This window comes from Numenius arquata, chromosome 6 (assembly GCF_964106895.1).
Source record: "Numenius arquata chromosome 6, bNumArq3.hap1.1, whole genome shotgun sequence".
Classification (NCBI taxonomy): Eukaryota; Metazoa; Chordata; class Aves; order Charadriiformes; family Scolopacidae; genus Numenius; species Numenius arquata.
The window spans coordinates 69,397,329-69,409,486 of NC_133581.1; the positions used below are offsets into that span (position 1 = coordinate 69,397,329).

Below are 12,158 nucleotides of genomic sequence, written 5' to 3' on the forward strand. Positions count from 1 at the left end.
TCAGTAAAGTTCTGTGTCTCCTTTTAATTTCCTGCTTTACCTGCACCTCATGCTGTATTTCACAGTGTGAAGGAATGTTGGTTGAATGACTGTTGCTGACCTACACGGTGCTTTTCCCCAATTCTGTAAAAGCACCAGACAGCTCTGCATCTCGGGGATCTCCCGGGCCCTTCTGTTCACACAACCACACTAGTTCTTTTTGGTCTTGCTGCCTGCAAAAATAGCCGTTCTATAAACTTTCCAGGGTCTACCTAAACTAGTGCAAAATCTGGAAAAAAAGCGGCCTCAGCTCCCAGCTGGTGGACACTTCTCCACGGGTGAGAACAGGACTGCCCAGTACTCAATTCTTCATAGTAAATGAAAATAAATAACAAAATCAGCAAATGATGAATCGTGCTCAGGCAGCTACAAATTCATGCTCAGGTTCTTCTACATCTATTTTGTAAACAGCAGGTCAAATGCTTTTCTGTGTTAATACTCACCAGCACAAACAGAAGAATGCTCGGAGTTGAAGTCTATACTATTCTGAAATAAATTCCTTGAAGCTCTTTTTCTACTAAAAAATAACTCATCACTGACTGGTGCTCCTTGAGGAGGCTTCAAATTTGGGGAATGAAGAAAATCATTGGATGTAGAGAACTGCAGAGAAAAAAAGGGAAATAAAGAAACATTCACGTGTGAGAAATGAATGCACAACCCCTTTTGGGTACAAACAGCAGAATTATCCGTGTGACCCTGTCACCTGGACCCCAACACAGCCCAGAGACCTCTCTGCACGATAAAGCTACACAAACCACTCTTAAGGTGTGCAAGAAGAGAGAATTGATGGAAGAGAGAAGTTTTTCTTCCCCATCACTTAGGCAATAAAAAGCCAGAGAGTGTGTACATGAGCCATACCTTCCACCCACCAAAGGAAATGGGATTAATCCCATATATACCTGCAGAGAAAGGTTCATGGACACGGAGAGCAAAAAGCAGGAAAGGTTCCTACAAAAAGGGAAACCGTGTTTCAGATTTACTCTGAAAACTGTATCTGGCAATATCAGCACCTTGCAACGGAACCGGTTACAGTTAAAGGAAAAGTCTGAATATACAAATAGTTAGCAAAGAAAAGATCATGCTTTAAATTAAGGTTTCTTGTTTTCTGATTTAATTAGTAAAATCAGTAATTTAAATTGTTTCCAGGCTACATTAAGTCCTCTTTCATAGACAAGGCTCCACACAGAGGTCAGAAGAGAAGTCTGAACAGAAATGGAAATATTTGTTCATTATTGGAAAGAACAGCGTCATGTTAAGCCTACAAACCTCCTTTACTCAATATACTGATTGTGGGAGGGCAGAATCTGTAGTCTAACACATACATAGTACATTCATTTATAAAAATATCTACTTTTTTAATTTCACTGAGGATCTCAGTTCACCGTAAAGATGGATTCTGAAGCTGGGAACTCCACACAGACTCTTGCACTGTGAAAACACAGCTCCCCGTTAATCCCTAATTCAGTTTCCCGTCAGTGCACAATGCCAGCTGTGAGAAACCAGTGAGAAACCAGTAAGGGCAAACTGGGCACAACCCACCCCACAGAGCCACCAGCTCCGAGTTCTGCTCCGTGTCCCACGCACAGCGCCGATGGCATGGGAATTTAACAGGCTCCAACGCCTGGAGTGTTAAATGACTAGCTCAAATAAACAGCAGCTAAATGCTCTAATAGCTTGGTGGGGTTTAATTTAATATTTCATATTTTAACGGGGGTTCACACAAGCATTACAAAATAAACCATGGCCAGAACTTAAAACTTGAAGCGGCACAGTCATGAGATGACTAGCATGGCTATGAGCATATCCTAATTACTTTTAGAACAGTATAATATTTTCTTTGTCGCACAAGATGTTTTAAAATAGACATTTTTATGGTTAGGGAATATAGACAAAACGCTTTAAGAGTTTCCACAAAGCCTTCAGGTCCCTTCCAAGCCAAGAAGAGTCACAACACCTTAGCAAAATATCCACACAAGCCAAGAGAAAGTAAATCTCCCCTCCCTACCCACGAGACGACTCCTCAAAAAATCAGCTTCCCAATTCAAACTTTTGAATTAGGTATTTCTGATTCTGCTCCCTCTCAGACCGTCCCGCCTTAAAAATGGAAAAAATGACTCACACGTGGTACCTGCTGCAGTAGATAAATAAGGGAAGCGGCACTTTGCCTGTATTTCCATTTAGTGCTTTAAAAACCCAAGCGGTTCCCAAAGCGGGGGGCACTCATCCCCGCACCGAGCGCCGAGGTGCTCAGCGACGTGGCCACGGGAACGGAACAGCCCGGCTGCTCCTGGGAGGGCTTTGTGGGTAACAAAAAATAGCAAAAATTTCATCTTCACTTACAAAAACGCCCGTTGCAATTCAGCGTTACGCGCTGCATCTCGTGGGCTCCGAGTTGAGCAGATGGGATTCGAGTCATCCCCGCAACAAGTCAAAGTCTGGAGCGTGCAGCGTTTTCAGCAAATCACCAAAATGCTCAAAAGCTTAAAACTTGACATAAATCTTCCTCCCTGAAAGGCAGTGCTAACGCAGGACCCCACTTTTTAACTGGCCTTCAGGGATTAGACTCTCACTTAAAATATTTGTGTGCAACTGTTTAAGGCAGCGAGGGAGCACTTCAGGAGCCTCGGTAGAAAATGGACCACCTGGATCCCGTTTCTAGTGAGGACAGCAGGAAGAATCCAGCAGGTATGAAATGCTTTGGCAAGAGCAGAGCAGGGAATAAGAAGTTTTACAGAGATTTCTGGGTATACAAGAACAACGAGGAGTGAAATGCAGCAGCAGTACTGGTAACACTCAGTGCTATCCCGGCTTTTTATTGCCCGGGTATCCCCTGGAAACACCAATTTTACTTTACAAATGAGAAAGAGAACAGCGTCGAAACGGGTGAAGGGATTTGTTCCAGGTTATTACAAGCCAGGGTCAGAGAGGAGATGAGGACTCGCCATTCCTGCTTCCCAATCTATGGATCTTTCAGCCCAGAAATAAATGTTCCATCCGTACAAGGTACTTATGCCCTGTTTTTCCCTACAGACAAAACAATATCTGCAGAAGGAGCAAACTGCGCTATGCTGACATGATTGTACAACTTTGCTCAACCCCAGCTACAGGAATAAAAACTGCCCGCTTTCTCCTATGGAAGTTATAATTACAGCGATTATAAATCTGCTAAACACAGGCACGTGGGGCGCTGGCAAATAAACGCAGACCTAAAGCTGCCGGGTCTTTCACTGAGGTCGATGGCAGACCCTGGCAAAGGGATTGCTCAAAAGGCTTCAGGTTCATTTAAATTCCTCTAATACCATCAGTGTCGGAAAATACCCGCTCCCTTGGGTACCGGCAGCACAGCCCAGCGCTCCCGTCTTACCTCCCCTTCCCAGCTGGGCACCGCATGAGCCGAAACCTCCTCCTCAACCAACACCCGTATCAACCACCTACAACCCGCTCCCGGGGAAGGGATCAACCGGAGCACAGAGACATCACGTTAACTCCCCAAAATACTCTCCCTGCCCTCAGAAAAACCACGGCTGACACCTCAGCTCACAGCAGGAGGACAGGTCAACCTCCCCGTGCCTTTAGTCCTCGCTATCGCTGTGGAAAACAAAGAGCATTTGTTTCATAAAACTCCTTTCCTGGAATATTTAAGACTCACTTGAGGTCTCTGTGAGGTCCAGCTCCTTAGTTCTGTGGTGATCAGATCGGCACATAGATGGAGAATAATTCCCCAGGCGTTGCCAAACAGCACGGTTCTGCGACACTACCACCAGTTCCCATTGACTTTGTAACGTGGCTCAAAACTTCTGTAAAACGTTCAAATGCTCTTGCCTCTCCCCAAAAGGGCACCGCTTTCATCAGCGGGCACAAGGACCTGCAGCGTGCGTGTTTTACAGGGGAAAAGCGCCACGGTGACTCCCACCCTGCGGTAATTCCCGGGCAGGGTATGTTTTACTCCCAGCACGCTGCCTTTTCAAGGCAAAGACAAGGCAAGCCCAGCCAGGAATTCCAGCAGTTAATTGATTTTGTGGCGATGGGCTGGTTCGCGCGTTCCAGCAGGGCAGCGCAGATAGGAAGGTCTACAGGGGTAGCATTTACGTTTGTCAAAAGCGCTTTTGTTCTGATAACTTACACTGGAACAGTAGAAGACGAGATCTAACAAGGGAAGGGAGGCTGCTAGTGCGGTGTCCTCACACTCATCTGTGTGACCTCCCACCCACGGCACAAGCTGGGAAGCCACTGGAGGATGCAACTTCTTTGGTCACAGCAGCTAATTTCAATTACTTCACGCCAGCACCCAAGAAGATGAGCAGATCACGGCAAGTCCTAAAGAAAACATCAGCATTTACTCCAGAACAGGGTCTGGTGTGGTTCCCATTGGAAATGTTTACACTTCCCCAAGGCTACACCCACAGACCGGGAGCAGACATGGCCCATCAGTGTCCCCGGGAAGAGAACACTCACAGGCATCGGTGCCTTCAGACAACTCCATCCATGGGATTTACAACAGACTGAACCTGGCAGCCCGGCTCTGCCAGCTCGGGCGAGAAATGAACGGCACCTTACTGACGTAGGAAGGAAAATACTCATTTATTACCACCCTGCGTTGCCAGGTATTTCCCACCTCCAGCAATCCAAGTGTTCCTCTGCCCCTGCTATAAGGCTCCTCTAAGTATATGCTTCAGAATGGAGAAATGCAGCTACTTAAAAAAAAAAAAACCCAACAGTTACCATTTTATTAATTCAGCTGGAAACCAGAGAAGCTTCACCCTGCCCGTGCAAGCCGAGGGGTGTAAGGAGGAGGTCAGGCTGCTCCAGTTTGGATTTAGAAGAGAGTCGAGTCAAAGGCAGAGCCCGTCGGGTGGCTTTGACAGATGGGTGGAAATGGAAAAGTTGAAGCTCTATGAACAGTTATTAAGCTGTAAACCTGCAATATCGGTATATAACGCGCTGCAGCGCGGAATCGTGCACTTTAACCAAAAGATAGTAGTTGTCAGAAAAGACTCGCCGATGAAATAAAGACTGGTATAAATATTTTATTTAATGACCTTTTTAAGGAGGGTGTGCCGCGTTTTGTAAGCACACCTCAAGGCAGAGCATGGCTGAGCCGTCACTGGTGCAAAACTCCGTGCCTGTGTAACTTACCCCAATTCAGCCGCAGCATAGGGGCATGGTGGCTCCTCAGGTGAGCTCCTCAAAGCAGGACACCAAACAGCCCCGCTGCACTCACCACGTCCCTCCAGACCTTTGGTGGCCACTCTCTGGCTCCAAAAGAGACAGCCAGAGGCACTTCGTTCCCAAAAAAGGTCCTGAGGGTTCACCTCTCAGCCACGCTTTCTTCTGCCGCTACGATTAGGGACTGGACTCCTTTCCGAGCACAGAACAAGGGCATCCCCTGGACATCGAGGTGGTGGCAGCTCAAGCATCCCTCGCTTTAGAGCTTCTCACTAAGTGGTCTGTGAAATTGAATGTAACTATGGTCCCGCACAAACCCAACAAATGAAGATAACCTCTGCACTTGCGTCTCTAGTGCCACACTGACCATCACTGGGTGGTGACACCTCCACCACTCAAGGTGGCACCATACGTGGTACCGGTCACAGCTGGACTTTGCGCAGGACGGACACGCTTGGTTACGTTAGCAGAGCCACATCGCCCTTCTGAGTCCTGCGGCATCGCTGGCAACCGAAATTCACGCATGGGCATGAAACAAAACCAGTTTCAAAGGACTTCACAGGTTACAGAGAAATCTTTCATCAAGAACCCAATTTACCATCACTGACGGAAGCCGCAGTTAAAGACAAGCCCTCGAAGGCAACGTGCGTTACCTACAGAACATTTTCAGTACACATTAACTTACACATGTTCTGCTGCCCATCTTATCTGATCGGGAAAGTCTAGACATGGCCTTGGACAATCACTGTGTAACGTGACCCTAAAAATACTAATAGAAAAACAACTTTAAACATTAAGCTCGTTTCATGCATCCTTTCAACCGCAGAATGACTCCAAAAGTTAATTTTTAAGCAAATTCACTTCAAAGGAATGTCTAAATTAATAATTAATTTTTTACATTTGCATGAACAAGTCGACTACCCGAATTTTATGCATCATATACCTCACTGAAAACAGTTAAGAAGAGATACAGGGCTAACTTACTTTCTTCCTTCCTTTCTTTCCCCCTCTTTGATTGCCAAGTGCCCGGAGAAGAGCTTTGTTTATACAGCTTATAGTAATCTCTTTCAGTTAACAAGGAATGTCTTCAAGTACAGGAAACACTGTCCAAGCTCACTCGTCCCAGAGTGCCTTAAGTGAAAACACAGTTCACCTACTTCCATGGAAGATACATACGCTTCACGGGATAAAAGCTGTCCTATGGTATGGATGTGACAAAACAAGCAGCATCAAGGAGCCAGCACACCCTGTACCAAAAGTCACAAAGCTGGATAACGAGGTGTCCCCTGCCCTGGAGAGCTTGACAATCTATTAGACAGATGCAACAGCAGGACAAGAGAAACGGGATGCGAGGAGAGGGTAACAGAGCTGTCAACAGCCAGCCACCAGATAAATGTTTCAACGCTTAAACCACACTGCTGTTTAAAGTTCCACCACAGTAAATGCGGGTCCAGCCAATAGGACTCTATTACAGAGTCCTGAAAAGAATTTATTTCATCCTACATTAGGTCCCTGATCACAAAGACAGCTCTCTAGGCTCTATCAACTGCACAGACCAGCTCTCCATTGACCATGGGGGTGCTTAAAGAATCACTGCGTAGGCAACTGAAACGAATCCCTGCTCTTTTCTCCCTTACCCCCAGCCGTGGGCAGCGCTTGCCTTACCTTCCAACAAAAAGCCTCCTTGACATACTTATTTTTTAAACAAGGCTGTTCCTTTCTCTCACAGAGGGCAAAGATGCAGTAGCTACATTAAATCGCTGCCTTGCACTGGAGCACTGTTACAGCCAGGCTTTATCTTTACTGATACCAAAGTAAAGAGGAATCATTGGAAGTTGAAATACTGAATGCCAGCACTATTTCTGAGCGACACACAAGCGCCACCAGCACCAGTTATCAACTGCTACTGGAGAGGGAGATGCATGATGGTCACAGCAGCCTACACAGACTAAATTGGAACAAGACAGGACAGAGACACAAAGCTACTCCACGAGCCAGGTCTAACTCATATTCGACTTAATACGTCTTGGAAGAGGTGGGCAGCTGGGAACCCACAGCAATTTGTAAAACCACAGCTCCCAAGATCCAGCTGAAGGGTAACGGTAAAACCTCACCTCTGCACGCTCTTCTTAACTGCCCACCGGCAAAGGAACAGCCTGCATTTTCACACGGCTGAACCAAATTTGTCAAACCCATTGGCTGCAAAACACTAGCTGTTGAGTTGTACCAGACTTCAGCTCTCTCGGTGTAACTACAGGAACAACGCTTTTGGCATTGTCCACCTCAGGTGACCCGTTACCACTAAACAAACTGGTAACGCAGGCGTAATTTCGGTACCGTGTTCATCTGTGTCCGAGTCAAAATTGGTGACTGTTCTTGTCAGTACTCACCTGCGTGGCAGCAAAAAGCTACGTGGAGAGGAGCTACCCTGCCGTGCAACAGGAACCCCGGTTAACCGAAGGCTTCTGGCCACTCAGACGCCTTCCAAGTGACAGTGCACAAGGAGCAGCAACACGTTTCCCTTGGCAGAGCGCGACTGACGGAGTCTTCAGATCCCAACATCTCAAAATTACGGATCTGCTTTCTACTAACTTCAATATGCACGAAAGCAACACAAAATGGAAGTGAGAGGCAAAGAGAACCAGTCAGAAAGCAGAGGGAAGAGACAGGGACAAACAGAACCTCCAGGAGGCACAGGATGTGTTAGAAAAAGAGTCATTAGATGCAAAAAAAATAGTTCTTATTAAAAAGGAATAAATACAGTGACAAACAGGATTTTCTCCCTGTAAAAGTGTTTTCCTTGCCACCTGCTGTATGCTGGGTGGCAGCAGTGAAAGCAAAGCGAGACTGGCTGAAGTCAGAGCTGGAGTCCCCGCAGAGCGGCACAGGGAAAGGGACTGGGGCAGCTCCTGCTCCCAACAAAGGCTGACACTGGTGCCGGTCTGATTCTGCAAAAAGAGATGGCACAAATATAAGGTCTGTATCTGTTCAAAAGTAGGAACAGAGTGAAATACGTGGCATAATACAGAAGGATGTAGGAATAAGGATGATCACAAAAGGAAAACGTTAATTTAAGCTTGAAGTATTCCCATGATGTGATGTAATTGGAAAAGGCTTCCAAGGAGCAAAGAAGAGAAACTGTCATCCCACGAGGATTCAGTCACAGAGAGAAATGCTGGGATGACGAAGAGACAGACCAAGGGGCTGTCAGACGTAGGAAGTCGATCTGAAGCTCTTTCCATTTTTCCCCATTAAGCTTCACATACGGGAGGCAACCAGAGCTCTTAGACGAGAGCTTCCTGCTCATGATTTGCCCACCTTTGAGAGTAATACCATAACACACCCAAAACCCCACATTTGCACACTTGGCACCCCAGATCCCCAGCAGTTGGGTTGGTTTTCACCCCAAGATTATGAGATGGGATTTACTCCCATGAAGTTCATACTACACATATAAAAAGACACACAGTCTAAAAAGCTTTTATTGTATTAGTATCAAGGATGTTCCCCAGTAAAGCCAGTACCTCATTATGACTGACTTGAAGGCGCGAATACGTAGCTGTTTCCCCAGGTCAGATTTAGCCTGAAGTTCACACCATTTCTAAATGCCCTTTACATATGCAACAACACAGAAACGATAAATTAATTGCTTTCTCTCCCTCTCTCCAGGATTGGAAACTTTGGGCAATCCTGCCAATAATTCACAGGGATAACCATGGACAAAAAGGCTACAAAAAAACCAAACAAAAGCCCTTTTCCACAGCACTGTGACCTTGAGAGATGGCTGTCCAGGCGGATGACCCTCCACCGTTCCAAGCAGCAGCCAGGTTTTGGTGCGTGTGTTGGCTTGATTTTTGTTCACGCTCTACAAAAACCACAAACCCCGGCAGCAGCAAAGAGCAGCAGTAGGGAACTTGGCCCAGTTTGCCAAGAGAATGCTGGCAATTAGCTATTAATTCTACAAGTTGCATTAGCTTATACCGAAAAGCTGTTTCAAAAAGAAAAACCTCCTTGCTCAAGAGGTGTTTCCTACACAAATTGTTGTCCAGACCCTATTTGCTTTGTACGGGAACTTACTTGCCTGATTCATCAATTCAAAAAGATACAGATCTCTTTAGGAACGTGAGTGAAGGTAAGATGTACCCCTGCGAAGGACAGGAGCCTGTGTGCACACAAGTATACACGTGAACTTCAAGGGTTTTACCCTGCAATAATGTTAACTCACATTTCTTTTAATTAAGAGACTTTATTAAAAGCCAGCCTTCACAAAGTAGTGCTGCTCGTGACCTCCTCCAGCACAGAAACAAGTTACCAAGCAACTAAGAATTAGATTCTGAATACATAAACGGGGTAGTGAGGAAGCCTATTCTATAAACCTTTTGATTTTCTAAAAAGATTCACTTGCTTAAACTCACTTGCTGGAGATAAAGTTATGATAAATTAAACCTTTTCAGTTAAAAAAAGAAAAAAAAAAACACAAACCAATAAAAACCCACGCACACACCCCCCAGAAAACACCCAATCAAAACCCACCGCACCCAGATACGCATCTTAAACCCATGGGTAGTATCCAAACCAGGCGTCACAGAACAGAGCCACTGCCAAAGTAAAAGGGAACTGAACAATTTTGCAAAGGTTCCTTCCCTTTGCAGCTGCCGACGTGGTCAGTACGTGACAAAATCAGACCTCGGGTCAATCAGAATTGCTATTTCAGCCTGACCTACATTTTTCCTAGTCGAATCAGAGGGAGGAACAAGAGCCACATAGCCATTTGGCAACCCCCAGGTTTCATTGCCGGCCAGCACGCCGCCAAAGCGCACCGGCCCAGCCCCGCTCCAGAGCTCTGCCTTCGAAGCCTGACAGCCAGTCAGGAACTCTCAAACACAAATACACAAACGGAAGCTCTGAAATAGTTTTCCCACTCTTGTGGTCATTCCCTAGGTCTTAGCTTGCCTTTGGCAGAGACAGGTCACTAGGGTTAGGCAGAAAAAGCATAGCATGGAGTCCAACTGAATTTAAAAAAAGGTATGTTCCTACTAGTGTTAAATGTGACATAAGGAGTTCTCAAATTTGCCTTCCCAGAGTGATGCACACCTAGAGACCCTTGCACATAAAGCTTTAGCAGCATTAGCCATACCTCACAAATACCTGACTTTTAATAAACCCTTGACAACTTTCAAATCCCCCTTTGGAACATGCTTTAGAATAAACGAGCCCAGCGAGCTGGGAGTACATACCTGCTCCACACCCTTTGTGAAAGGCACCTTGGCTCCCGAACCACCATCCCTGTCTCCAGCACGCTCATTTTCCCAAGGCAGCTTGTTTTTCCCTTTGCCCGCGCTCAAGACTCTTCTTGGACTTACTCCTTGGTCGGCATACGCGTCATGGGAGCCAGAGTTCTGCAGAGCATCCTCCCTTGCGTGATACCCACAGTAACTGTGTGCGCTCTGCGTCCTGTTGCCCATCAGCAACCACTCCGTATCCGCACCGGGGGGCAAACAGGACCCCCTGTTGTGACCAGATGAGGGCATGGGCACAGCGTACTCTACAAACCCTTGGTCGACTAGCTTCGGCAAGGTCTTCCTGGCCAGCCTGGCCTGCACCGCGTGCATCACCCCGTCCCCGTTGTCCTCAAGTTCCACGGCATCCACCGCCTTGAAGAGCGGGGTGGTTTTGCCGGGGCCCATGGAAGACGCCAGCACAGCAAAGGCCTCCATGGCAGCATGCCGGACCCTGCGCTTGCTGTCCACCAGTGCTGGAGCCAGCCCAAAGGCCAGCTTGGCCAAGTCCAGCTCCTCACTAGGGTAAGTGAGGAGGGCCACGATGCAGATGTTGACCACCTCCTCCCGGACTTTGGAGTTCTTGTGCTGCAGATGCTCCTGCTGCAGCAGCAGGCCCAGCACCGGCTGAGGACCCGCTGCCTTCATCAGCCGCAGGAAGAGGCCGTTGTACTCCTGCCGGATGGCCAGCTTATTGTCCCCCAGGACTTTAGCAGCAGCGGAGACCAGAGGTGCCAAGAAGGGCTGGACCTGGTCCTCCAGGCGGAGGGCCAGCAGGTGGATCACCTCCAAGGCCCCGAGCACCACCTTGAAGTTGGAGTCATCGAGGAGGGTGTAGAGTAAGCTGATGAGCCCCAGGAGGCTGGGGGCCGGCGTGGAGGCCACCGCAGCCTGGCTGGCACCTCCGACCACCCTCTTCAGCTCCTCCACGGCTTGCGTGCGATTCCTGTAGTCCTCCTGGTCCAGCAGCCGGGCGTGCAGCTCCGGGGGCAACAGCCCCAACTTCAGGCCGGTGCTGCCGGGCGGGGCGGGGGGCGGCGGCGGCGGCACCGCGTCCTCCCCCACCGGCTGCCCCTCGGGCGGCAGGGGCTGGCCGCCGGCCTCCCCGGGGCCTCCCAGCTGCCAGGCCAGGCTGCGGGAGAGCTCACCGAGGCCGCGGCGGGCGGCGGGGGGCGGCGTGAGGGCCCGCAGGGCGGCGGGGGGCGGCCGGGGGGGACGGCCGGGCCCGCGGCGCCGCCCGCGTAGGGACTCGCCGCGCGGGGCCGGTCGCGGCCCCCACGGCAGCTCGACAGCAGCAGCGTCGCCCTGTCCCGCCGCCCGCCCGCCGCGCTGGGGGCCGGCCAGCTCCTCCATGGCGCGGGCGGGCGGCGGCAGGGCCAGGGCGGCGGCCATGCCCCCGCCCCGGCAACGCGCCGCGCACAACACCGCCGTCGCCAGGGCCCCCCCCCCCCGCACCGCGCCTGCGCGGTGCCGACCACCGCGCGGCGGGCGAGGGGGGGGGCGTGTGGTGGCCGGTACAACGCCTCGCCGTCCCCCTCCTCAGCCGCCGGCGCTGCGGGGCGAGAACGCGTCGCTAAAGAAGTCGGAAGCCGCGGGGCGGGAGCGGGCGGCGCCGGGGCTGCGCCGCCGGTTAAGTGGAACGGCCAGCACCCCCCGCACGGTGTGGGGAGTGGT

At 49.4% G+C, this 12,158-nt stretch overlaps 1 protein-coding gene across 1 annotated transcript in view; it reads right to left on the reverse strand.

Moving 5' to 3' along the window:
* The window catches only part of TOGARAM1 (TOG array regulator of axonemal microtubules 1), a 39,666-nt gene extending 27,790 nt beyond the window's left edge, over positions 1-11,876 (reverse strand). The window contains exons 1-2 of the mRNA XM_074149294.1: positions 10,443-11,876; positions 483-639 (exon numbers count right to left, since the gene is read on the reverse strand). Coding sequence (XP_074005395.1) covers positions 483-639; positions 10,443-11,876 — 1,591 coding nt within the window. The remainder of the gene's footprint in view (positions 1-482; positions 640-10,442) is intronic.
* Positions 11,877-12,158: the final 282 nt, after the last annotated feature.